We start from the raw sequence: 27,137 nt of genomic DNA, 5'->3' as shown, positions 1-27,137 counted from the left end.
TGGTTAAAATTTAATAAGTGCCCAGCCTTGAATAAGCGCCCACCTTGAATAAACGCCTGAAAGTCCAAAAATTAAATAAGTGCCCTGGGGCCCGTTCCTCGAAAGTCCCGAAAATGTTCCGGACCCGAAAAGCCATTTGTGAAACTGCCAACCGCTTGTTTTGGAAAACCGATCTTTTAAGATGTTTTTAAGCTACAGCTAAAAGAAACATGTCTGTGACGTCTGACGACTTAAATCTTGTCTGCTTAACTTGAAATCCAGAAACTTTGGATAAAATGCAAAAGGAATTTTGACACTCGAACATGCCCCGAAAAGTTTCGGGACTTTCGAGAAACGGGCCCCTGGGCGCTTAATCGAAGAAATACGGTAAACAGCCCAGTTCGCGTCGCATGTAAGCCGCGGCTTAATTTCTCTCGTATAAACGGCCCTGAAATGTACTTCGTCCTCTTGTTTTGTCACGGACGTTTGTAGATGCGTGACATCACTACACATACAATCAAATAACCTCTGTAAACACCGCGTACGTTTCCGATATTAAATTTGCATAGCATTTCATTCGTGGGATAAATAAGGGGAAAATTTTGGCAGCACGAAAAGCGTAAATATAAATCAGTTGATTTGAGGCAGAATAACAGTCGTTTTTGGTAAGGCAACTCAATATTTTAATAATTATTTTTCAGTGAAAACCTGAACACCTGAAACACAGATGTCCGCCTCGCGAAGTCAAATCAGTTCGTCCTCGTTTGAAAAGCGTTTGCTTCATCGTCTTCAAGGACACGACGGAGCAGTGGTATTTTGTGCTGTCGATCCGAAAGAAAAACTACTTGCTACATGCTCAACCGATGGTAATATCAACGTGTGGACAATTGCCACAGGACAGATTTTGAGAACTCTTAAAGGCGGCCATACTGGAGAAGTCACTTCTTGTTCATTTTGCTCAATTGGGCCAATTTTAGCGTCGTCTTCACGGGATAAAAAAGTCATATTGTGGAATTATGAAAGTGGAAAACGCGCTTCTCGTTTAGGTAAGTTGTCGACAGCCTCCACACAACACACTGACAACAGTAAGTAAACGATTTGTTTTCATACGTAGGAGATCGCTTGATTTTCGATGTCATCGATTTTTCTGTCCTGAAACTTTTACAAGCAAGGATTAAGAATTATTCTAAACGAAATCTCATATCGGGCACGAACGACCCTTGGCTTTTGCGGCCAGATTTTAAATAAAAAGGGTGTAGCGGGTCAGACGAAGGGAGGAGGTGTGGCTCATGTGAGAAATACAAAATTATATCTAACGATTCAGGCCATTGTGATGCGGACATGGATGGTGTATAAAACAATATTCTGAATTGTATTCATCGCTAGCAAACAATCTTCTATTAGCGGTGGAAAGTTATTCTCATAGTATAAAGTTGGGTATCTTTTCGCGTTACACCCTGCGCCGAATTTATACCTGATATATTGATGGTTCTCATAATTTGATTTTGTTTTATTCCTCCAGGCTAAATCCACTAACTATGTTTAAATAGAGTCATTTGTCTATTTATTTGAAACAATAATTCCACGGTCAAGGCTAAAAGGACTTAAAAATAAAATGTAAAGTAACATCAAAACGAGTGGTTTTCTTGGGCGTCGTCGGCATGTTTCGTATGAAATACCCTGCGAGCAGTTCGGGAAGCGCAGGGTAAACTGGAAGGGAAGCATCTTTCAAGCAATGCAGACCTGTTTAAATTAGTGCAACATGAAATATTAATAAATGAATAAACGAATGTCACAGTGAAATTTGCATATTTAAGATTTCCCCACGACAGGTGAAAACCTGAACTCTTTTACTTTTTGTTCCATTATGGCTGTCTAGAGCATAATGCTCTCGAGGCTGTAGATTTTGTTTATGGAGCATTTACATATATCTAATCATTGCTCAGTTTTTAATGATTGCTTGGCCTTGAGAAGCCTTTGCCTTTTTCTTGTCTATAGGGAAATTCTCATTTCTGTTGTCAAAACATCAACTGCGACGAAAATTAAGCAAGAGCATACTTTCTTAATGCACTTTCATTTCCGAACTTTATTTAGTTAAACCATACTCGCAATATAACCGAATAAAACTAAAAACAGAAGCCGCGGGCAGCTCTTCTATCTTTGGAGGCAAACAAAAGGAAACTGACTTCACTCTTCCAAACAAGCTTGTAAGAACAAAAACCTTTCTATAAAACAAGTAGTGCACTCTAAGAGCTATGGCGCGATATTGATTTTTGTATAGTCTCTTGGTATTGCTTCCCTGTTGCATAGCTTTGTTTTTCTTACGTATACTGGCATTTGCTGGATAAGAGGCGATATCCAGGCGAAGGCCCGTCGCTCAATTGTCCTGCTACTTTTCGAGCGTATCGGTGCCGTCGTCAAGACGGAAAACGGCGCAAACGATGAGTTTTTCACCGTTTCGTTTCGTTTTATCTTATCTTTTAAACGAGATGAAAGACCAGTCTTAAGAACCAGCGAATTCTTGTTCCAGAGATTGCTTTTCAGTGAGCCCGAAGAGCTGCTAGGACTTCTAAGAAACGGTCCTCTTGGACAAAAGTACATACGCGCGAGAAAGCCAAGAGACTGAATCATTCTCGTGATGGTTTTCAACTATCCAAACGCCCTGAAACAGGCTTAACATATATTTCTATGAGCTATAAAGTTATAAAATTTTCTCTTACAGAATTACACTCTGATGCTGTTCTTTTTTGCGTGTTCTCGAAGGATGGGAAATTCCTCGCGTCTGCTTCTCGCGACAAAACGGGCCGTATATACAAAATACGTCCGGGGGCAGGGGAGTTTGTCCCAGGAGGAGACGTTAAACAACTCTCCGGGCACACGGGTGCCGTGAACGTGGTTCAGTTTTCTCCTGATAGTGCACTGGCATTGACAGGCTCAGATGACAGAACAATCCGTGCTTGGAAAAAAGAGAACGAGTGGGAATGTGTGTGCACACTAAATCAGTTCACTGCTCCGATCAAAAGCGTGATATTTTCACCAGTAGATCCTGTGTTTGCGTCCATGGCTGGAAACAGAACTACAGTTTGGACGATGAAAGGGCAAAAGTATAAGCCTGAGAACAGTGTGGACATCAAAAGCAGTGAGAAACAGCTCAAGGTTTGACTAAAAGACTTTGAAGACCATTAACAAATCCATCATGTTAACTATTGAGCCCTCAGAAATGGCCCACTTCTTTTCCCTTCTTTTGGGGGATTTGTTTTCACCGGTTTTTTAAAAAAATTAAGATTATCTTACTTAACTCGAAACATAATAGTGTAATGTCATTACACTAGTTATAAACAAACAACTCGCACTAGCTGAGGCCACCCAAGTTCCAGCAGTGTTTCACCAGACTTGAAAGTTTTAGTCGGGGCCTGTATCCTTGTGTTACACATTGACATCGTCTTAAGAGTAGCCCCTCTAAGAAAGATATTCATGTGTCCCATCATTGACTTAATTCCGTGACACTGAAGGAAATAAATTAAAACTTAATCAAAAACTCCAAAACTATACGTTGTTCATAGCCTGCCGCGTTGATCATTTTAGGTTCTATTGCTGGACCGTAGCACGCGAGCGAGTAGAAAGCGGCTAAAATGGCTTGGGCCAAGGAGAAAGCAACTAGCCTCCTTCTACCATAGAATTAACTGATTAGAGTGTAATGTGAAGTGCTAAGTTTCTACGCTCACGTGGTTCATATGGGGTGGAAACTTAGCACTTCACATTACACTCTAATCAGTTAATTCTGTTCAAATGTAAGTGCTACACGGCCAACGTTTGAAAAAAACGTAATCCTTCCTTCTACCATAGTTCGCTCGCTCCCCGAAACCACCATCCTGGCTCGTATGCTGTCTAAAATGCCGGGTATCGCGTTCAGAAGTATACATCACCACACATCTTGCTTTACCTTAGAACACAAGAAGTTAATTTCTTTCATCTAACTTGGAAGCACTGTTTTTCATGCAGGCCATTTGGTTCCTCCCTGATGGAAGGTACATAGTGGGCGTGGCTACTGATAAAACAGTTAACATATGGGACTTCGTGGAGAAGAGCTTTTGGAACACATGTGCCGATACAAGGTATAAACTGATTGCATGTTTATCCGGCATGAGGTACTTAGGACAGTATAAACACAACCGCAGCCAAAGCTTTCACGCAATTAATGTATTATAAGAAAATGCAAGATATATACCGATCTGGTTAAGTGTACTTGAAGTAATTTTTATATACTGCCGCAGTATAAATGTAATCTTCTTCAATTAATCTCCGTTTTTCCTTATTTTGCTTTTAAATTTGTACAATGTGTCAAGCCAGTTTTTGCTCGTCCTTTTTATAGGTCAAACCAACACGAGGGAGCAATCCTGGCTTGCTGCTTTGCCGGTAGAAACTTTATTTCGGCTGATGCTGATGGCGTCACTCTTATTTGGGAGCTGGTTTAAAATCATAAAAACAGTCCAAGGAATAAGAAATCAAATACACATCTCGCGGCGTTTGTTTGTTTCCCAAGAAAGATAAGTGAGGCCTTTGTTGGTCTTTGATTCCAGTAATGAAATTGACACCAATTTAATGACTATTTACAAGTCCTGAAATATAAATTGACCGACGACAAAAACAAGCGAGGTTGAAATAAGTGCGTTGGGTGAGGGGAGGAGGGGCTTAATTTAGCAGTCAGTTCAAAAGACGTAAAAATTAACAACTGCTGCGGGTCAGATAGGATAAAGATGTCCTACAGAACTGTTAAAGGAATACGCAATATGTATAACAGTTGTCATTAAATGAATAAAATGTTGTAAAAACATAGACTGCTGTCAATTCATTGTTTTTGCGTTTGTGCTATTACCCTCTATCCAGGTCCTCGCGTCCAACCTAGGACCTAGTATAAACGAGGCGCGGGCCAATGTCGACCCCAGAGCTCTTCTCTTTTGCGCATGACTGAGGGAGAGAAGAGCTCTGGGGAACCCTGAAACAAAGTGTCTTCTCATTAGTTTTCGTGAAGAACAATCAAAAGCGTCTCTAACTGGTGCATTCATGTTAACACGAGGAGTGAGCTGGCGCCCAAAGGTTCAAATAGCCAATTTTTGGCTGTAACAACCCTAGGGTGCATGTTCTCCTACACAAAGTTTCCCAGAGCCTCGGGTCGATCCGAGGCTCTGGTGAGGAGAATGGCCCCAGGCCGAAATCACTGAGCACATCGTCATGCGCTCTGACAGCGCGTCTAGGGGTATCCCACTGGTTTAGCTTTTGTCATCCTGACCTGTGTTTACAACTATTTCGTGTGGTATCGTGATGCTTGTTGTGGCAACCCAAGGGTTACAGCGGACCTGAGTTTATCACACACCGGGATAATAATGCAACGTTAGTAACACATTCTTCAAAAGGTGCTAAACTTGGCAGCCTTGGCTTCGCTTACTAATTAATTGATCTCGCGTCTCCTCGCATTCTTGAAATAAGAGACAAAACGGAACCGATTTCCACTTGCACGTGCGCAAATTTCCGCGCTTTGAGCGATAAAATTGGTATCGATTGCTTGCTTGTGGTGTCCTCATCTGTCACTGGTGTTTAGAGTAATAGGGTTTTTTTTTTTGCTCTTCTTTGGAATCCATTCAAGTCATGCATAATTAATTTGTGTTTAAGGTCTCTTTAGAAACTGCTCAGATTTGATTTTAGAAACCTTCCCCTCTCTCTTTACATTTTCTCTTTTTTGGATGGTTTAGCCTCACCGATATACTTGAAGAAAACGCAATGTTCTTTTCGCTGAACGAAATTGTACACGTTGTCGCCGCCGCTGGAGTTCCCAAATTCTTGGCACAAACACTACAAGCTTAAAAAGGGATTGAAATTGTCGAATCCCTGATCTCTGGGCAACACAGGGTCGAATGTTCGGGGTACCACGGTGAAATTTGACCAGGTGGACAACGTGAAGGAAGGGAACAGCAAAAAAATTCTCTTGCAAAATGAAGTGTAAACAAACAAGAGTAATAGAGTGCCCAAAAATTCAACACATTTTTTGATTCAGCAATAATTATTATCATGCTAAAACAATTGACTTTAATTGTCTTTCAAATGGTTTTTGGGAAAATAAATGTAAAATAAATTAAATACAAATTGTGTATATTGATCTCAACACAGCACAGGGTTTGCAAGAGACAAAAATACAAAACTCAAGAGCAATTTCTACCAAACCCTTGAATGAGCAAAAATAACATTTACGAGCGTGTAAAGCAAATATTATAAGAACTTACACTACTCGCAAATACAAAGAAAACGTGGAGGATAAAATACAATTTTGTTTACAATTGAATGAAACCTCAAACACTAGAGCAATTAATTATTTACTTGGACCTTTGAGCGGTTTTCAATTGAGTGTCGTTAAAAAAATACCAAAGCAATTACTTCGACCAATCACAGCAGGTGCAAACAGAGCAATGAACCAATCCAAATTCGTAGCAATTCCATGCAACTCGCTCAAAGCGCGGGAAAAATCGCGCGTGCAAGTCGCGATTGGTTTTGGTTTTCCTTCTCATTGGTTGATAAACTGGCGCGAGATTTTTTAACCAATTACCAAGCGTAGCAATTGCAATCGCGTAATTATTCTCGACAGTCATTTGAAAACTGCTCTTTGGGAGATAAGTACTTCATGTATCCCTTATTTTGGATCTGGGCTCGATTACCAGCCGCTGTTTCGGGAAAGGAGCCCGCGCTCCTTCCCCAAACAGCGGCTGGGCGGGTCATTTTGCTATTGTTGGTTTCAGCCAATCAGGTTACCACCTTCAGATTTTCGTCCTCTCCAGGGTAAAAAAGAAGACCAGACTCGAGGGAGCGGCTTATAGCTAGTGTCCTTTGTAATATCCTCTTGCTTGTCATCTCCCCCATTTAAACTTGTACAATACCATTTGTCAAAAAGTAATCTAGCCTTTTTAACTCTTGATTATCCCAGGCAGCTATTACCACTTTTGATTAATATCATTAGACTACAATATCTGAAATGGTGTCAGTTACTTATTGGGTAAATAAAGTTGTCGTTGGCATAGGAATGCCATTTACAGCAGTTTTAAGTTGAGTCAAATGATTGTTTTCTTTTTGAATTTCTAAGATTGGTGATTGTTCCCCTGGTAATTGTAACTAGAAATGTACAATTAAAAAACAAAGGTTACTGTTATGGTTTAGAAACATAAACTATCTCAAAGTTTCTCAAAACTGCCGCTATGAGGAAGTCCGCAAGAAGCACAAATTGACCAAATTCATGAAAGAACAGCATGGGTGTGTATTCTTATCAAACTGAAGACATGACACAAGTGTACGTCCAGAAAAACACTGACTATTGGAGGAAAATTCCCTGCATTAATGAACAGTAGACGATTTTGTGTCAGCGAGTGATGGCTTTTCCAACTCGGATGATGACCACAGTTTGAAAAAAATTGGAAAGTAGAGGAAAACTAATAATTAAACGATATACAATATATTGAGGTTCTACTGTATCTGGTTTCCATATGATCACTATGCTTTGGTCACTGGGATAAGGGTAAGGTTGACCCTGACACAAAAAGTGAGAGAGAAAGACAAGATAATGCAGTGACTTATCCCTGGTTAAAAAAAACAAAAAACAAAAAGACAAAGAAAAAGAATGTTTTAACACAGCATTTGCTATGATCAGCAAACTTGAGTGCCTCGATTATTTACAAGGCAGTGCAACCCAGTGGTCCGGGCGCTTGCCTTGAGATCTGGGTCCGGTTGTTCAAAAGCCGATTAACGCTAATCCCAGATTAAAATTTAACCAAGGAGTTTGTTTCTCTACTTCAAAAAATTTGTTCAGCGCTGAAATTTGGCAAAATTATACATTAAAAGAAGTTAATCTTGAAAAGCAAAAATAAGCATAAGAGACCTTTACTCAAAAGTTGAAAAAATGAAACCAAAGCTTACGCTAATCCTGGGTTAAGTTAATCGGCTTTTGAACAACCGGGCCCTGGAGGAGATCATGGGTTCAAGACCCGTTCTGACCATTTGTTAAATGGTAGTAGTCCTTGGTTCAACTCAAGCTGCACTTGTAAAGAGCCACCTGGTTTGTGTCTGGAAAGTTGGGATTATTAACAGTTGTTGTTGTTGATTGTGATTCATTGGTCCTGAAAAGCCACACAACCATATGCAAACCACGAAAAACTGATCTTAAACAAAATTCAATGACCTAGCCCATTGAAATTCCTTCCCCCACCCCCTACCCCCCAAACAAAAATAAACAAATTTTACCGCTGAATACCACAGAAAGTAATTACCTAGAACTTAAAGAAGTAATAATAATAATTTCATCATAAACATTACTTCAACAATGATGTGGAAAGAAGGTACTATTCCTTTATGGGTCAGCGTGGACTGCAGAGTATTGGCATGAGATATCGCCATCACCTCTGTATTTCTTTGCAATCATTATAGCAAGAGCCAGAGCTAACATCAATGAAATAAGGCAAACGATTGTTAAACCAATTATGAGTGAAACAGGGACAGGCTTCTTGTCATCTTCCTTGACTTCTTCCAACTGTGTGGTAGATGCATCCATTCTCTCCCCAATGGCATCCATTCTCTCCCCAATGGGTCGCAGGATGAAGTTGGCATTTGTGGCTTGGCCATCTGTAACCACAATCTTCTTAATTTCTGGAATGTATCCACGTTTTTGTACTCTCACATCATATTTGCCTCGATAGAGTAAACGCCAGTAATCTCCATCTTTAGCACTTTTAACAGGATGATTGCGACCAATGATATCTATTTCTGCATCTTTAATTCCTGGGGCAAATCAATATTGACATAAATTATAGTGATGTGAAGTCATTTTCTAAAATTACAAGTAGGAGTAAATTCTGTGCAATAAAATGGTGAATAAGTGATGGAGTGCAAAGCTGGGCATGATAAAAATGGAAAGCCTGAAAGAAACTAAGCTCACATGGGATTATGGGATTTAAACCCACAATCTATGAAGCACCACCAGTGCAGTGCTTTACTGATCAAGCTGATTTATGTCAATGACATTGTTAAAGCTACCAATACATTTTCTATGAGACTCTTTGCTGATGATACTTTGTTCACAGTGATAGGCAATGACTTGGACCAGGTATTTCAGATTGTAAACGAAGCTCTTACATCCGTATTTGGCTGTGTGCTCCAATCTCTTTAGCAGCAGGTCCACATGTAGAGCAGACATTCAGTGCTAAATATCTAGGACTTATGACTGACAACAATCGTTCTTGGCATGATCACATTGAGTACATTTCTGGGAAAATTAGTAAAATTATTAATATATTAGTAAATTCCAGTTCCTTAGTTTATTTATATTATGTTATGGTGTATCCTTATCTTACTTATGGAAGCATACTTTGGGGTAACAACTATGAAGCACCTTTGTCTAAAATTGTTAGACTGCAGAACAAGGCAATTTGATTTATCAATTTCCGTTCATTCCGAAAACTGAATAGGTCCAAAGAGAACACGAATACTGTCTATTCTGTGTATTCCTATTCCGGAATAGTACCAAAAGAATGTGCCCTCAGTATTAATATCCTTTCCCTGGTACTATCTTCTTAAGTATGTCTTTAAATTCTGTGCTTTTCTATGCTTATTTCATTTTATATACTATAATAATATAATACTCTGGTTATTACTCTCAGTCATCTTTGAAGCAATATAGGGCGTATAATAAGTTTTCTACATTTTGCCCTTCTCCATTACTAGTTGTTTTCTTTGACGTACTTATTGCTTTGACACGTGTTGTAACTGGTATATGCATTGGAGAAAATTGAGAAATAATTATAAATAACATAAAATAAACTGCTAAGCCAACTGGGATCTAGTCAGTTTGACAGTTTGTGACAAATCCACAGAGAATGTGGATATGAAGAAACTATGTATGTAATTTATTATTAAGAACTCTCAAATTACCAGCTATCAGTTGGCTTGATAGCTTGATAGGGAGTTTAAGATCTATGACGGTGATGGTCGACGAAAACATCACCTCAAAATATACCTTTGCTTTATTGAAAGTCTTTTGCGATTATTCAGTCTCATTCACGTCCTACAATATGGGTGAAGTATCCCAAAAATAAAGTGTCCAGAGTGGACATAGAGAATGAAAGGTTCTCTGTTGCATGCTTACGTTGTCATCAAAACCTCAAATCTGGTGATTTCACGTCATCCTTATGCAGAGGAACGCTAACATACTTGCTAAAATCTGTGCTGCGGCATGGTTATTTATGCTGTTTTAACCAATGATATATGGTTTTTGTAACATTAATAACTGCACTGATTTATGTTGTTCCTTTACAAGTAAAAATGAATTCCCGTGTGAAAAATGTTCATCTTTGAAAGTGAAATAACCACTTTCTTGAGTAATTATTACTCGCCTAATCTACATTGGAAACATGAAATGTGAAAGTTATTAAATTTTTTATGCCGAGTAAGCAGAACCTGATGATGATGATGATGATTACAAATGACAGCTCTCCTGGGAATGACGTACGAATGGCAGCTCTCCTGGGAATAATGTTAATGGCAGAGGAACTGAAGGAAAACTATGGTTAAAAATGGGAGAGGTACTTACATGTAAACCTGAATCACACAAAATTAATGGGTTTATCAACTGGGTTGATATGGTAACAAGGCTGCTGCCTAAGGAAAAGTTCAGGAAGCACTTTGGGCTCCAAAATGTAAAACTTGGGAGCCCAAGCCACTGTGACAGCTCTAAGAGCCCAGAAATAACCTGTCACACAATGTGGTATTTATGGTGTACAGTACTAAGAATGGTTTCACTTCAGTGGAGTAAAACCATTATCAAAACATTACTGCGACCAATCACAAACAGTGCGATGAACCAATCAGAATTCAAAGCAATTACATGTCAGTCATTCAAAGCGGACAGAAATGCGTATGTGCAAGGTGAGATTTCTTTTGGTTTTACCTTCTCAGTCCTTGGTTTAAAAATGGTGGGAGACTTTTAGGTCATTCACTGATTGTAGCAATCTTAATTTCTTTCGACAACCATTTGAAAACTGCTTTAAGCATATAAAACATGTTTCACTGCAATGTTCTAAATAATAAACCACAGCTAGTCCTAGGACATGTTATGTAGATGACAACCAAGAGACATCGCAGAATCGCCAGATTTAATAGAACTCAGCTTAGGGTTTGTAACAAATTCTTTTTTTGTTTCTGTGATGTTGCTACAGTTTTTTCTAAGATAACAAGTGATAAGTGGATGTGGTGTTTGATCTTGTACTTCACCCTTTGTCAGAGTGGCGGTCAATTTGCCATATCAACCCAATAATTTTTGATTAACCCATTCCCATTTTTCAATTCTCCAACAATGCAACACCAGAGTTTTTTGGAAACTAAACCCCCTTATACCTGGACCTGAAACCCTAGCTTTCATCAAATGTTTTTCGGAGGTGCAACAGAGCACAAAAAAGCAACAAGACACTCACAAAACTATTAGTCATAACACAATCAAAGCTATAACTGATGTACCCAGCTTTTGCCCTAGTAATTATTACCAGTATGTTCACACACCTTTGTTAGTATACTTGTCTTTCACAAAGCCCTTCAGACCAGTGTGAACAAGCTTCAAATACTCAAGAAGTGACTTCTTGTTATCTTGCCAGAATCCCTGAAGGGTACTTTCATCTGGAAACTTACAACAGCTGACCTCAACTGTTATCTCAAAGCAGTTACTATTGACATAATTATAGTCCTGCATTCCGCCACTGACAGAGTACCATGCTGCACCATTAGTTATTCCTAGGAGACATTAATGTTCATAAATCAATGATACAAATTATTTTACTTATCTTATTCATTGCAGCTCAGTAATGTATCCACAACTTTCACCGACACTGACACGAAAGTACCGTATTTACTTGTGTATAAGTCGATCCCGTGTATAAGTCGACCCCCCATTTTTGATGGTAAAAAAAGCAATTTCTTAATTTCTTTGTTCAATGTTACTGGGACACTAATCTTGTATTCTTCGATTTTTGGAAATGTGTATACACAAAAAAATCAGGGCCTCAAGCGCTCAATAGTTTTGTGGTTCAGCAGTTGTTGTATATGCGGGCATTTTGTCCTTGAGTTTCGAAAAAGTTCTCAGAAAATCGAACATGTAAACCTCAAACTAACAGGTCTGTTTCGTTGTTCAACGATAAAGGGCTTTAGAGGATAAGCACAACACAGAAGCAGGAGTCAATCTTTGAAATAACTTGCGAACGATGCGAAAATGTGCAAGGTTTAATTGGTCCTTGACTTATAATTTCTCACATGACAAACAAAACAAAACTCATAAACCAAACAATACGAAGTTTGCAAAAGCATTTAAATCAGCCAGGTTTGTATAAAGAATAAAAAACAATCATTACCAACCTGAACCAGCATTTTCACGCAACACGAGTGACACTGCTTGCACGCAAACACGAGATATTGCGCCAGGTTACTAAGCCGTTGAACGATCGCGTTTGTTTGAAGAAACAAAAATGCCTTTTAGAGCTTTCCGCCTTTGGAAAACGAAAATTTACAGTGTCTATTTCATATTTGTGCTTGTGAGTATCTTCAACATTTAGATTTGGACAAATCCTTTTTCATTTGAACTGGAATTGCTTACATTCATTTTGAAGTCTTTTGTCATTCATTTTTAAGTCTTTTGTCGGCTTTTGTCCACTGCGTTCGTTATGCCCAAGACAACATTATTATGTCAATTTTGAATAAATTACTTAGCTGGAACTTGGCTCAAAATCTTTGACCCGTGTATAAGTTGATGGCGATTTTTGGAGCTTCTTTTGAGGCCATAAAAGGTCGACTTATACGGTATACAATACTACAGGGATAAAACAGAGTGGGAGAACAAAAAGGCCTGAGTACAAATCTGCAAAAAAAGTTGAATACAAATAGTATTCAACTTTAATTACTACTTGTATTCAACATTTTTCACAGATTTGTACTCGCACCTTTTTATTCTCCCACTCTGTTGTACTTCTTTAGTATTATGCAACTTTTTTCACTGATTTGTAACTATTATTCTACACTTTGTAATTTACACCTCCTTGTTACCTACTTTATATAAAGTCACTCACTTGTAAACATCCTTCAAGTGAAGATGGATACTAAATATCCGAAACATGTCTCGCAAATTTAAAAGTTGTATAAGTAAGCAGAAAGTTCCATTTCTTGTGGTGGGATCTTTTGCTGGCAGCCGTGACTTGCAAATTCAATTACTGCCGAGTTATCTGGCGCATTGAAGCGGCATGAAAGCAATGTCAATGATTCCATTGCAGGTACATTGTACAACAGACCAATCAATAAATACATGTAAGTTATATTTAACTCCCTTACCATCTTTAAAATTCTCTTCTTGACAAGCTGGTACATTCAAATGCATCTTGGGATGGTTCATAGAATATGTTAACGCCATTTCACGGAAAATATCATCATCTGGTGTTCTACTGTATAAGCTCCGTTTATCTGCTCTGTTATCGTATGGGTAATTTGCAACCAATGAGCCTCCATGAAAATTTGCTGACATAACAAAAGGAATGCTGTCAATCCAGTCCTTTACAAGGAGGGTTTCTTTTGCCAACTTCTTTTCCCCTGTTTTTGGGTCAAACTGATCAGGAAAATTCCTGAAAGAAAACAAAGTCAAAATTAAAATTAATAAGAAACTGAACCACTCACAGGCAGTCCAAGCTCAGTATACGATTTATAGACTTTGTATGGGAAAAGTAAGTTTGAGCTTACAAATGCTAAAATAAGCTGTAAATGTAGAAATAAACTTCACTAACCTCTACTTACAGTTATCCTTGTCTTTTCTGTGCAATCGGAGGGCAAACTGTGTCTGTTTTAGACGGGTTTGTGACTTTTGAACTTTTCCGATGTCGTTAGTTGTAATATCCCCTCATAAAGAGAAGAAAGGCTGATAAATCGTGGTCACCTTGCCCCACAAATTGCTCTCACATCGCAAAGCAACGGTCCGAACTGCCATAAAAACACCACAGCGTTAAGGCCAGATAAATTTTCTATCACATCAACTCCACTTCAGGACCACACAGCGATTTTTGGAGGATAAATTCCAGATAATGTTTGGCTTACTATAATCTTCCCATGCGCTAAGCTAGATGTGTGGCTACAGCCGTTATAGCTTGATGGCGATTATATTACATTCTGTACTCTCATTGGCCAAGTATTTCAAATTGTCCAGTGAGAGTGCAGAATGTAATATGATTGCCATCAAGCTATAATGACCGTAGCCACACATCTAGCTGAGCGCATGGGAAGATATAGAAAGCTGAACATTATTTGGTATTTATCCGCCACAAATCGCTGTGTGGTCCCGGAGTGGAGTTGATGTGATAGGAAATTTATCTGGCCTTAAGGCTGTGGTGTTTTTATGGTAATTTGGACTGTTGCTTTGTGATGCGAGAGCAGCCTTTCTTCTCTTTATGAGGGGAAATGACAACTAACGACATGGTAAAAATCCGAACGTCACAAACCCATCTAAAGTGGACACAGTTTGCCTTCCGATTGCACAGAAAAGACGAGGATAACTGTACGTAGAGGTAAGTGAAGTTTATTTCTGCACTTACAGCTTATTTTATCATTTACAAGCTCAAACTTAATTTTCCATGTACAAAGTCTATAAATCGTATACCGAGCTTGGGCTGCCTCTGAACCACTGCAAAGTTTGTGGTCTGTTTGGGAAATAACAGAATTCCCTTCCCAGTGAAAATTATTTTGAGGCCTTGAATGTTTCTCGGGTTCTTTAAAACCAAGGAAACCTTCAAAATCTAAGAGCAGATCACATTTGCGTTTCATGTTTCATTTCATGTGTTATAAGGCGTTTAATATCTTTTATTTGCTCAAAGCAAACTGTCTTGAAAGAAAATACAATTTGCCCAAAAATACCATTACCAACAATTTCTTCATGGCATGGACTCTTCTTTGCTAACCTGATGACCAATAATAAATATAAATTGCTATTTTACAATCCTTTAAGGCAAAATTAAGGGGAAAATCCTTGCCATCGTTCAGTTGTTAGTTGCCCTCTATTGCAATTGGCAAACAGTAAATTACAATGGGAAGAAAGAACCCTTCCTTAAATCGGTCGAAAGACTTTGAAACCCACTCTCGCGGAAGAAATAGAATTGGTTGTTTTCACCGTTGGGAATCTGTTTACCTTTCTGATTGTGAACTAGTCCGTTTGCCTAAATAATATAGCCACCCCACTTACCGATTTAGATCGACACTCTCAGAATTTGCTCTTCCAACAATTCCTTCACATCTTTGTCTTCCACGACCACCACCATTTTTAGCAATCTCATAGCCATCAGGATTCATCGATGGCATGATATGAATTCTCGTACTATCAACCAGAGTACGAATTTCGTCATTGTTTCTGTATCCTTCAAGTAAATATTCAATGAAATGGAGAAGAATTTCACGGCTTACGACTTCGTTTCCATGCATGTTACCGATGTATTTAAACTCTGGTTCTCCGGGTTCATGTTCTCCAGGATTATCAGTGATTTCCAAGACCCATAAAGTCCTATTTTGTACCGACTGACCCAGTGAATAAAGCCGAGTTATGGAGGGATAATTTAGCGCAAATTTTTCCAAAATATCCGTCATCTCTTTATAGTCATGATGCGTGAAATCCACAATCCTGTTTTGTTTGGATCCCACGGCGTCAAAAGACAGCAAGGTGATGAACGCGAAAACTCGCCACAATGGAAACATCTTGTTGTGCTCTTTCGATCCTTTGGCTTCTGTTTTACACTTATACCTCCTTTTCTTCCGATAGAAACAATCGTAACGACGGTGAAGCGTCCAGCAACTGTCCGGGCAAGCGAATATTCACACCGACAAATTCAAACAACGATCGATCCGTAATTTACACGTCCATCCTTGTGTAGGACTACAATAGATGTGAAAAGGAAGCTTTACGTCAGTGCGCCTCTGTCAAAATTTCTTTGACAACCACGTCAACGGATTCGGACGGCAGATGATAAAAATAAACAACTTGGACTTCTGAATGACTGACACTTGGAACCGATTGCTGTCTCAACTTTTCCCAGAGCCCGCAAAAAAACAGGCTTAAAAACGACAACTTTATCCTCAAATAATATCGCTTGTCCAAACTATTAACTGTAAATCCTCGATTTTGAAGGAAAGAATTAAGTTTCGACCGCCTCCATACCGAATCGATCAACAGCTGCTGCGACCTGTCTCTCGCAATGGATCATTGGCATCAAACCCAGTTTCTCGCGGCACACGAAGTGAACGCCTGGCAAATTACATATTTCCTTCAACAGAAACAGCGAAAAAGTTTATTATGCTTGAGATAAACAGGAAAGTGGATTTACTACGTGGTAAGAAACCTGGAAATGACTCAAGGCTGTCTCAGAAACGTTTAGAAGAGGATGGATTGCAAGGAATTCATTTGCGCGGTTATCAGTTAGATGGTGTGACATGGATCAGGCGATGCTTTCGAAACGGTCATGGGTGTATACTTGGAGATGAAATGGGGCTTGGAAAAACTGTGCAGGTGTGAATTTCCTTCAGAAGCATTCTAAAAATATATATATAATTGTGCATGTCTTAGCAAGCGCTGAAGGAAGCGCTATCAGTTTAGATGGTGTGACATTGATGAGGCGATGCTTTCGAAACGGTCACGGATGTATACTTGGAGATGAAATGGGGCTTGGAAAAACTGTGCAGGTGTGAATTTCCTTCAGAAGCATTCTAAATATATATATATAATTGTGCATGTCTTAGCAAGCGCTGAAGGAAGCAATCTAAAATCGACAGATGACCAGAACAAGCCTACTATTATATGTTGGTCTGTTTAAATAAATAAATAAATAAATAAATAAATAAATAAATAAATAACCCCGCCTGTTCAGTGGTAGATCATCTGAACTAGACTGAATTTTTCCTGAGTATCCCCTTGCCACCATTGAAATCATTGCATTCTCTTATTCCACAATCACACCAAGTTAACTTGTATACAAATGAGCTATTAGGGTACACATCTCTTATACCCTTGAATGGAGAATTAATCATATGTTTCACAATATTTTATGCTTTATATTCCAGACGGTTGCTTTGCTGACAAATCTTCAAGGATCTGAGAATTGTCCTGGACCTTTTCTGATTATCTGCCCCTTATCTGTCCTACAAAACTGGGAAAGTGAATTCTCTCGGTAAAAGTCAGGGAATGAAATATTTTAAGGAGGCTTAAACCAGTTTCATCATTTTAAGAAACTTACTGTTAGAAGGATAGGTCCTATGTACAACACTGTTTCACAGCAATGTTATGGTACAGTACCATAACATTGATCAGTGGTGCAGGGATGGCGCAGTGGTGAGAGCACTCGCCTCCCACCAATGTGGCCCGGGTTCGATTCCCAGACTCGGCGTCATATGTGGGTTGAGCTTGTTGGTTCTCTACTCTGCACTGAGAAGTTTTCTCCAGGTCAGGTTCCTGACCAAAAATTCACATTTGATATGTTACAGTATCATAACTTTGCAATATGTGAAAAAGTGTTGTAGAGTTGATCCTTGTAATTAGATCTTGTAGTCACCTGATAGTGATAATAAGTTTCAGTAGCATAATGTACTTAGAATAAATGCTTTTCTAATTTGGGAGAAGTGGAGTCTCCAGAGAAAACCTCTTGGGGTAGAGTGGAGGACGTACAAAAGCCATATGATTATTTTTTTGCACTCATCAATGAGGATCCATTTGAAGTAGATAGGTTTAGAATCTCTATTTGTGAAAACACAGTATCCCCATTAAGGGAAGACATGGGGACTACTTTCCCAGCAGTTGATTCAAATAAAGCTTTAGCCAGATGTTTTACAATAATTTATTACTGACACTGGGTATGGAACATTGCACAAAAAAGACCTTAGACTGAGCATAAACCACTGGGTAATGGATAAACAGTGGAACTTGTAGGTAGTGTTGACATTAGTTTGTTTTGGTGGTTCACTGAAAGACCTTCCAAAGATTAGACTACACTAAATTATTTGCAATTTTTGAAGATCCTCAAAGTTCCTCTATTTATAGTTATATTGGTGATATCAAGAAATGATTCTTTTTGATTTGAATTTTCTAAGATTTTCAAAACACCTGAATGTCATCCTCTTCATTGGTGATAAAGACCAAAGGGAAAAACTCAAGGAGTCGTTAAGAAATTTTATCAACTCCCAGGTGAATACATAATGCTCATATCAGTGTGTCAAATAACTTGTTAGATCAGGATCGTGGATTACAATGTTTCTACTGACATACTGCTGGCCCCAGTTGTTCAAAAGGTGGATAATGCTATCCGTCAGATAAATAACTATCCATTGGATAGCGCAATTGGTTTCGCTATTACTTATCCACTGGATACTGATTTATCCAGCGGATCGTTTGGACAACTGGGGCTACATGTAGGTCTTTAAATTGGTCAGGCTATTATGTTGATTTGCTCTACATCTCAATAAGAACCCAGTTTGGGGGGGGGGGACTCCCATAGGGGATGATCATTGGAAATTTTCAAAACCCCTAAAAGATACTGGAGTCTTACGAAGGCAAGCGTGGCAACATAAGATTTTTACCCCTAAAAGACACTCGCTTAAAATTAAAAAAAATATAACTTTTAAGCATTTTTAATAGTTCCAGAGATGTCAACTTGAAACACCTGCTTGAAAAGTTTAGAAAAGCATCCTCATAATTCTCAGATCTATTAATCTCAAGAACAGTAAAGATACTCTAAAAGATACCAGCTTAGACTTTGGTGGCCCAAAAACCTCTTAGACTTCCTAAAAGATACCAGATCCCTGATTTTGAAACCTAAAAGATACATGTATGACGATCATCCCCTTGATGTTCCTTTAATAGATTGAAATGTACTTTGATAATAATATTTAATACCAGTATTATTATTATTATTATTACTATTATTATTTCAGCGTAGAGGAGATAAAACTATTATCTTGTCATTCAATGTACTTCTTACAACATATGAGGTACTGTATAAATCTTCTTTATGTACTCTCAAATCATTTTGTTTTTGTTTCAATTGACATTTTCATTTAAATCATCAATAATTATTAACAAACATATTCTTTGATTTTGATACTGTTTGTCATTGTAAGTACTGGTATGTGACGATATCGTGCTGTTTATAGCAGCCAATCAGATTGCACCATTTACATGTGCTCAGAATAGTATTGTTTTTGTCTAATTCACGGTGCTTTGTCAGACATAGCTGCTTTGTAAGGTCTTGTATTAAAGTTTGTTTGCTGAACTAGTCTTTAAACCAGTTGAATTCCAGAATATTTGCCGTGATTCTATTTACGCTGTACAGCTGTAGTTCAAAGGAAAATAATAATAATTTTTTACTTTAAAGTGACTTTCTTCTTAGTATAATCTGGGAATAATATTAATAGGGTTTATAATGACCCTTTACAAACCCCTAGTAGTGACCAGTATCTAATAAAATTATTACTCCTTACAAGATTACAGTTAAATAAAACATACAGGACTCTAGAATGGAGGAAAATGGTCACAATTTCCTGATTTGTACTTAGATTCTCCTTATTTTTGCCAACACTGAACATATTCATTTTGATGTTTGGGATTAAAGTGAGACAATTATTAAAACTTCCTGTCATCTTACACTAGGTTTATGTAATCATTAAAATTTCATTAACCTGCCATCATTTTGAAATACAGCACAGATCTTCTGGTAATAGTGAAGAATAATTCCCAAAATTTACTGTCGGCCCACTGTCGCCCAACTAATAATAATATCCTTTAAACTTGCCCTTTTTGTGTAACATAAAAGTCAAGTAATTTTACAGACAGATTTCATAGAAAAATACTTCTTTCATTGTGCTGTTAATTGCAGATGTGTTTGAGAGAAACAGCTTTTCTTTCCAAGTGAGTAGTGGATCCTTTTACACTTAATTGTGATGACAAGAAAATGAAAATATGATTGTGAAGCTGAGAATCAATAGTTTATTGAGGCTTACTAGAGCCATCTGTTATATTAGTAACTTCAGCAGGGAGAATCCAGCAGTCTACCTTGTTTTTGTCCTCTGGTGTCTTCTCGTCAAATTCTGATAAATATCTGTAGGTTCCATTGGAAAGCAATGGTTGTAGATGAAGCCCACAGATTGAAAAACTCCAAGTCATTGCTTTATCAAGAGCTTGCCCAGGTTTGGAAGATGATTTTGTTTTGGAGTGATTATGCTCAACTTCAATAACTATTGTAGTAACGCTTTTGATAACTTAACGGTAATAATAGTAGGAGATGAATGCCATCGCTTTTTATAAAATAATTAGGATAGTACGTGCACTCTTATTGGTTAATACCTGTGTTTAGATGAGAGTATGGAAACATGGCTGTGACATCACACGAATTTTGATTGGTTATGTAGTCAGACATGTATTTTGATTGGCTGGTAGGAAATATGAGCATGTATCAAGAAAATTTGTTTTAATCAAGAAGTAAAAAAACAGCATTTTCCTTCATTTGTTGAATTATCTTAGAGGAATATTTTATAAAAGCAATAGAGGACTTTTTCCCGTGTTTCCATAGTCTCATCTAAACACTCGGGGAAGTTGGGAGAAACATGCGACTGTGTCTCTGGTTTGCATAACTGTCTCGAATTCTACCAACTCCCCCTCATGTTTAGATGACTGAGGCTATGGAAACACGGAAAACATCCTCTATTGCTTAAATAACATGTGCTCTTTCACTGCCCACTCTTGGAGCACTCTGGGTAATCTAAGCATTTCATCATTACAACCATTACAAATTTTTGTACCATTTGAACAGTTGTACCTGTACAATGTAGATCTATATTGTGGCTAAATGACAGGCTTATTTAACAATTATTAACTCAGGCTTATGCAGTTTATCATATCTGGCTGCCAAGTGATTTAATAGCCTTAGTTTACAGAAAGGGCTAAAATGGGAGGAAGGGAAGCATGTAGGTTAAAATCTGCTCCTCTTTTAATATCCAACATTTGTTGTGAACTCTCCATCCCCTGCTATTTTAGTACTCGCTGCATAGGCTAGTCAGTTAGGTGTAGTTGTGTCTTTGTTGGTTTAAGGATCAAAATTATTGAAGTCTGTATAAAAAAAACAAATTTTTATCCATTAGTATTCATCTGGAGGGTTGATCTCACCAGACAGCTTGGACCTGCATGGTTGAGATTGGCTAAGGACAGATATCTATGAGATCATTCCAGGGAGGGGTTCCTCCGTCAAGAGCAAACTTAACCCTGTTAATGAATGAATTCATCGAAGGTTTAGTGTCCAAGGGATCTAAATTTGTTCTCACAGGTGGTTTAAAGCATACTCTGTTCCAACCCATCTAACAGGATCAGAAGTTGTTCAGCGAGAAGGATGTTAATTTGTCACCACATGAATGTGCATTGGTTAATGTTTGCATGCATTTTGTTCAAGATGTTGATTAATAAACTGAAGATCGATCTTTGGCTTGTGGTCTTTGGCCTGGGCATTTATTCCAGTTGTGTGTCAGAGCAAGTCAATAATTTTTTTTTAATGGTTAATGTACATCCTTAATGCATCTTTCACAAACTGCGTTAGTTTTGTCATGTTTTTCTTTTTTATTTAGTTTCAAAAGGACTTTGTTGTGTTGCTGACAGGGACACCAATCCAGAATAATCTTAAAGAAGTACACCCAATTTTTTTTTCTGTTTGAAATTTAAGATTAGTGTTCTAGTAACCAAGAAAACATTTTCCCTCAGTAAATAATAAATTAGGGGAACTACACTTACAGTTTGTAAAAAGTTGGGGTAGTGATAATAGACGTAGTCATTCATGACTATTGTTTTCTAATGCTATCAAGGGAATAGTGGAGAGAGGCTTGTGGAAGCCTCTCTTGGCTAGTTATTCTATACTGGAGGACAAAACAAGATTGACTAATCAAGCACCTGGCTGGACTGACATAATCAGTGATAAACACTACAAGAATAATAGCTTTTCTCAAGCATTTCTTGCCTGTTGAGTTCAAGTGCTCTACTAATTGGGGAGACTGTGAATTAAATCAATCATACATATCACCTCAAATTAAAAGCAAATAAAATATAATGTCGTAGGTTTTTGGTGAGGAAAAAACTGAAATAATCAGGGAAAAACCTTGCAGAGCAGAGTAGAGAATCAACAAACATGGCAAACAGTAATATTTTTATGTTGCTCTCTAACTGATTAATAGATTATTGAAAATTGATTTTCTTTGTTTTTCTAACCAGCTGTATTCCCTGCTGTCCTTTATAAGCCCCAATATTTTTTCACTTGATGCTGAAGAGGAGTTTTTGGAAAGGTACAAAGATGTCTTCAATTTCACAGGTACTGTACTAAGACATTCACAGTAAATCTATCACGTCTCTGCAGTAGTCACCTCACAATTCGTATGGGCCGCACAGATTGTAAGGCCTCATGCCCCTACCATCTAAATGTGCGGTACTGTAACTTCTTTTCACCATACAATGTACGTGTATCTAGTTTATGGACTGTTCACTTCTGTTTATGGTCCGCATGCTCACCATATGGTCTATGCGGACCGTATGGAGTGTAAGGCCTGATGTCCCAACCGTCTAAACATGCAGTTCTTTTGACAATTTGCAGTTTACGGGCTGTTTACTTCTCTATGGTCTGAATGCTTGCCTTACAGTCCATGCAGGTTGTAATGCTACTTGCTCCTTAATCATCTAAACATGCAGTGATGTAAGTTTTATGATGTACAATTAACTCCTCTTTACAGTCCATAAGTTCAGCCTTATGGTACAGACGAAAAGAATGGACCATTTGCAGGAGGTAATGATCCGTTACAGTGGGGGTGTATTGGACAACACTCAGGGAGCCAGAGTACAGTTTGGCGTGTTTGTTCGATGAAAAAATTTTCCTTGTCCTTGTTTAAGTAGTTCATTAACCCATTGACCCCTCATGAAGACACCTTAAGACAACCTTGTTCCCAGGGTCTCTCTTCTCTGCCTCCATTGTCATTTACATTGTCATCAATGGAAGCAGAGAAGAGAGACCCTGGGAACTTAAGGTTGACCTTAAGAAGCCCCCCTTGTACGAGGAAGTCTTCTGTCATTAGACAGAGTAAAATCTGTTACCTAAGCCTCACTCCTAAGTAGGAGTCAATGGGTTAAGGGATTTGGCTACTTGGTGTAACCTGTAACTCTCATGTGCAAGCCAACTGGCTTTATGATGTTTTTTTCTTTTCACAGAAAGAAATGTAGAACTGCAAAAGCTCTTGTCACCATTTTTGTTAAGGAGAGTAAAATCAGAGGTCAGCATAAATTATTATTGTGCTATCATGACAAATGTAGAGGACATTCATTGCATCATTTTTAATTAGAGTAATTACAATTATTGACAATGATAACTTTATTAATTTGAACACAGAAAAACAGTCAGCTTATCATAATTAGCTCACATTTAGCAACATCTAGGTTCACTCCATTAACCATTTTACTCCCAGTGGGCACTTATAGATTTTACTCTATCAAATGCCAGAAGATTTTACTCTGTCAAACGCCAGACGATTTTACTGATCAGTAGGGGTCCCTTGAGGCCCTAAAGGGTGAAATGGTTACTAGCAATATAAAATATAAAAAACTGTAGAAATGGATTCTCCCCCCTTTAATTCAGAGCTCTCTACCCTTGCCATGAAAAAGAGAAAGTAACGAAAGTTGTGTGGACATGAGATAAAGCAAAGGAGCAAGCTCTTTAGGGATTGATTGTGTACATGATCCCTAGGTGCATTTTTCTCCTTAAATTTCAATTTTTTTCAAGCGTTTTTCATTTTTTTGCTCTCTAACATGATTTTATGAAAACCTTCCTTACAGCACACCATCCAAAGAGAATGGAAACAACAGTTACCTTTTTTAAAAAATATTTATTGCTTACATTACTTAACTGTAAAGTGATGGTCAGTTACATTTTATGTTATAGGATTCTGTGTTTTTTTTCTTTCAGCCTGACACACATACATGTAAATTTTTATAATTTCTATTAAGGTTTTTCTTGGTACATTCATTTACCCAGACTTGGTTGGAAAAAATCGGACAAAACTACCATAAAATTGGTTTGTGTTTGTTCTTTTGAAACCTTTTCAGGTGATGGCACATTTACCTAAGAAAACTGAGGTAGGAGAAAATAGTCTCCAATTAAAATGCAATCCATATCCATCCTTGTCACTGATAAACAACAAAGACAGCCAACTGTCTTGGTACAGACAAGACAAGATAGATAGTCTTAGTCAATCTGCATCATCATTGTTGGGTTTTCACTGGTTAAGAAATCTTTTGGCGAGGTGAAAAACCCCAAAATAGAGCGATAAAGCCACCATTGTAGGCTCATTAGATTAATAATAATTAAGAGTGCAGTGTAATAATACTGTATTAACACCGGAAGTACATGAGCTTCTTATTTACACCTGATTTACTATGCAGCAGTGGCGTTTTGGGCTGCCATTCATATCTGTGTTTGCATGTAAATTACCTAGAATTTTCATGTATATTAGAGCGGTTTTCAATTGAGTGTCGTAAAACAAATACCAAAGTTGTTACTTCGACCAATCACAGCAGCTGCAAACAGGGCAAGAGGCAATCCAAATGCGTAGCAAATTCTGTGTTACCTTTTTCAAAGCCTAATCTCAAAGCGAGGGAAAAATCGCGCATGCAAGGCGCGATTGCTTTTGGTTTTCCTTTCCTTTGGTTGATAGACTTGCGCGAGATTTTTAAACCAATTACTAAGGGTAGCAATTTGCAATAGCGTAATTACTTTCGACAGTCATTTGAAAACTGCTTTATTAATATGAAATTACATTGTTTTTCTCGTGCAATTTTAAATAAAATAATAAGAAATCGCAAATTTTTCAGACTACAAATAATTGCACTTGTCCTATTTGCTCGCACAATTTTGAAAAAAAATTACTCATGCTTATTTATTCCAAATTGCACTCAAAATTATGTGATTACCTATACTAATATGATGCTACTGTAAATTGATTTATTTTTGACAACAGGTTCTTCTCTATACTGGCATGTCAGACCTGCAAAAAAAGTATTACAAGGCAATCCTAATGAAAGATTTAGGTACAAAAGGGTGATGATCTTTTTGTGTCACAATGTAGTTGTTTAAGTCCGTAAGCTTAGTGGTGAAAGGTGCTGGAAACGAACATATTGTAACATTTGATTGAAAAATGAAAAATGGATCTTTTGTAAACTCAAACATTTCATTGGGTTACCATAAATTACTTCTTATGAGCTCTGGGCTTTACAATTTTATGTACGAAAAATGAAAAACACATGTGCATAGCGCCTTACGTGATTAGACTATTAAAAGATGGTACCTTTTTGCTTAGCCTACTCCTATTCGCCTTGCTGTCGCTAAGACTTCACCACAAATCGTGTCAAGTAAATCAGGCCAGAGTCTCCCCCATGTAAATGCTCAAAAAGCATGACTTACTGCTAGTTGCACACAAAAGTCGTATGCAAAGACCGATTACCATTTTGAGAAGATTTGATGGATGGTGAATGTTGTCTTTTTGTGTAGATGCCTTTGATTCTCCTGTTGGAACAAGTAAAACAAGACTTCTGAACATTCTTATTCAGCTACGGAAGTGCGTCAACCATCCTTATCTGTTTGATGGTAAATAGTTCTGTTGGTATCCCTTCTCTGTTTTTCGGTTTGGGAGGCAAACCATGGCACTTTAATACTGGCCTCTGTAGTAGGACTGTCGTAGAATGTCCTTCGTGACCAATGATGACTGAGGTGTACTTGCCGTTGTAAAAATATTATTACTCTACCTCACATATGATGACCTTCAAAATAACTTGAAAAACTGGCTTTTGTAATCACTAATGGCTCCATGATGGTCTCTTTATGCTGCCATTTAAAGTTATTAATAATCTGTATTATCTGTTTTTTTTTTCAAGAGAGAAATCAAATTTAAAAAGAAAAAAGCATGGTCATTATTGATTCTCTTTTGATAGGTGTGGAACCTGAGCCATTTCATCTTGGTGAACATCTTATTAATGCAAGTGGTAAGTTAGGATTTATTAGCTTTAATCTTAAGTACCATGTTTAAGGTTAATGCTACGTTTGCTCACTCAAGTACTCTAATTTAACCTCAAATATTTTAGGAAATTGTAAGAACTTTCAACACATTTTTAAGACTAAAGTTGTCTGACGTTCGGAATCTCAAGCCTCACTTTGTTCTGATAAGGTGCCGCAACTTAAGTGCTTAAGTCAAGAGATGTTGAAACATCCAATTCCTGCATGATGATTATTCCTCTAAGAAATTGTTGATGGACTCTCATCTCCAAAATAATTGCAGCTCTTAATACGTGTCCATTATTTAAATATCGCACTGTATCTTTAACGGGTAAAAAAAGAGACGTAGAGGCCGCAGTGTGGGCCAGTGGTTAGGGCGCTTGCCTTGAGATCCGGAGATCCTGGGTTCAAGACCCGTTCTGACCACTCGTTGAATTTGTTCCTGGTAGTGCCTGGTTCAACTTCCCATCTTCACTTGTAAATAGCCAACTGGTTTGCCTCCGGCTAGTCGGGATTCTTAACAGTTGTTGTTGTTGTTGTTGTTCTGTTCCTTGGTTTCGTTCTGTTTCATTGGCCCTGAAAAGCCCGTATAGGGAGCGGTCAATTAATTATGTATGTATGAACCCCATCTTGATTGGTTTCCTTTAGAGAAGGGATTCGGTTCCTCTCTTTTTTGGTCAGCAATTACAGTTTGTACCCATCGCGGTTTTTCCCTCAGGGAGCAAGTGCGCATGCAGGATAGTTGAATGACCTTTAAAGAAGTCACAAACAATTTTGTTCTACAGGAAAGCTTCAAGCTATCGATCAACTCCTGATCTTCCTTAAAGAAAGGTATTATAACATCCGCAAATTGTAGGCGTTGTCCGGCTTAAGCAAGGTGCTTATAGATCATTGGTCTTCATTGTCAAACAGAATCATTGATTTTTATAGCTTTGAACTCGCACTGTACTTTATATGTTATGCATCAATTGGATGTGGGGATGTTTGTTTTATTAACGGGTTTTTTTT

At 38.0% G+C, this 27,137-nt stretch overlaps 3 protein-coding genes across 3 annotated transcripts in view; 2 read left to right on the top strand and 1 right to left on the bottom strand.

Moving 5' to 3' along the window:
- The first annotated feature begins 475 nt into the window (after positions 1–475).
- Positions 476–4,817, top strand: LOC138045098 (lissencephaly-1 homolog). Its single transcript, XM_068891487.1, has 5 exons — positions 476–598; positions 681–1,025; positions 2,702–3,135; positions 3,982–4,094; positions 4,352–4,817. The coding sequence occupies exons 2-5, from the start codon at positions 707–709 to the stop codon at positions 4,452–4,454; spliced, it is 969 nt and encodes a 322-aa protein (XP_068747588.1). The 5' UTR covers positions 476–598; positions 681–706; the 3' UTR covers positions 4,455–4,817.
- A 1,223-nt stretch (positions 4,818–6,040) lies between these two features.
- Positions 6,041–16,263, bottom strand: LOC138045096 (carboxypeptidase D-like). Its single transcript, XM_068891485.1, has 4 exons — positions 15,269–16,263; positions 13,378–13,664; positions 11,566–11,793; positions 6,041–8,793 (listed from the first exon to the last, which is right to left on the bottom strand). The coding sequence occupies exons 1-4, from the start codon at positions 15,772–15,774 to the stop codon at positions 8,366–8,368; spliced, it is 1,449 nt and encodes a 482-aa protein (XP_068747586.1). The 5' UTR covers positions 15,775–16,263; the 3' UTR covers positions 6,041–8,365.
- A 69-nt stretch (positions 16,264–16,332) lies between these two features.
- LOC138045095 (chromodomain-helicase-DNA-binding protein 1-like) overlaps positions 16,333–27,137 on the top strand; it is a 26,770-nt gene continuing 15,965 nt past the window's right edge. Inside the window, exons 1-14 of the mRNA XM_068891484.1 lie at positions 16,333–16,582; positions 17,134–17,240; positions 18,157–18,250; positions 18,997–19,053; positions 19,938–19,969; positions 20,166–20,247; positions 21,676–21,735; positions 22,313–22,409; positions 23,297–23,358; positions 24,188–24,217; positions 25,099–25,168; positions 25,629–25,724; positions 26,069–26,119; positions 26,915–26,960. Of these exons, the coding sequence (XP_068747585.1) occupies positions 16,370–16,582; positions 17,134–17,240; positions 18,157–18,250; positions 18,997–19,053; positions 19,938–19,969; positions 20,166–20,247; positions 21,676–21,735; positions 22,313–22,409; positions 23,297–23,358; positions 24,188–24,217; positions 25,099–25,168; positions 25,629–25,724; positions 26,069–26,119; positions 26,915–26,960 (1,097 nt within the window). The 5' untranslated portion in view covers positions 16,333–16,369. The remainder of the gene's footprint in view (positions 16,583–17,133; positions 17,241–18,156; positions 18,251–18,996; positions 19,054–19,937; positions 19,970–20,165; positions 20,248–21,675; positions 21,736–22,312; positions 22,410–23,296; positions 23,359–24,187; positions 24,218–25,098; positions 25,169–25,628; positions 25,725–26,068; positions 26,120–26,914; positions 26,961–27,137) is intronic.

This window comes from Montipora capricornis, chromosome 4 (assembly GCF_036669925.1).
Source record: "Montipora capricornis isolate CH-2021 chromosome 4, ASM3666992v2, whole genome shotgun sequence".
Taxonomy (NCBI): Eukaryota; Metazoa; Cnidaria; class Anthozoa; order Scleractinia; family Acroporidae; genus Montipora; species Montipora capricornis.
The sequence above is the reverse complement of the archived record's forward strand: the minus strand, read 5'-3'. Positions and strand labels throughout refer to the sequence as shown.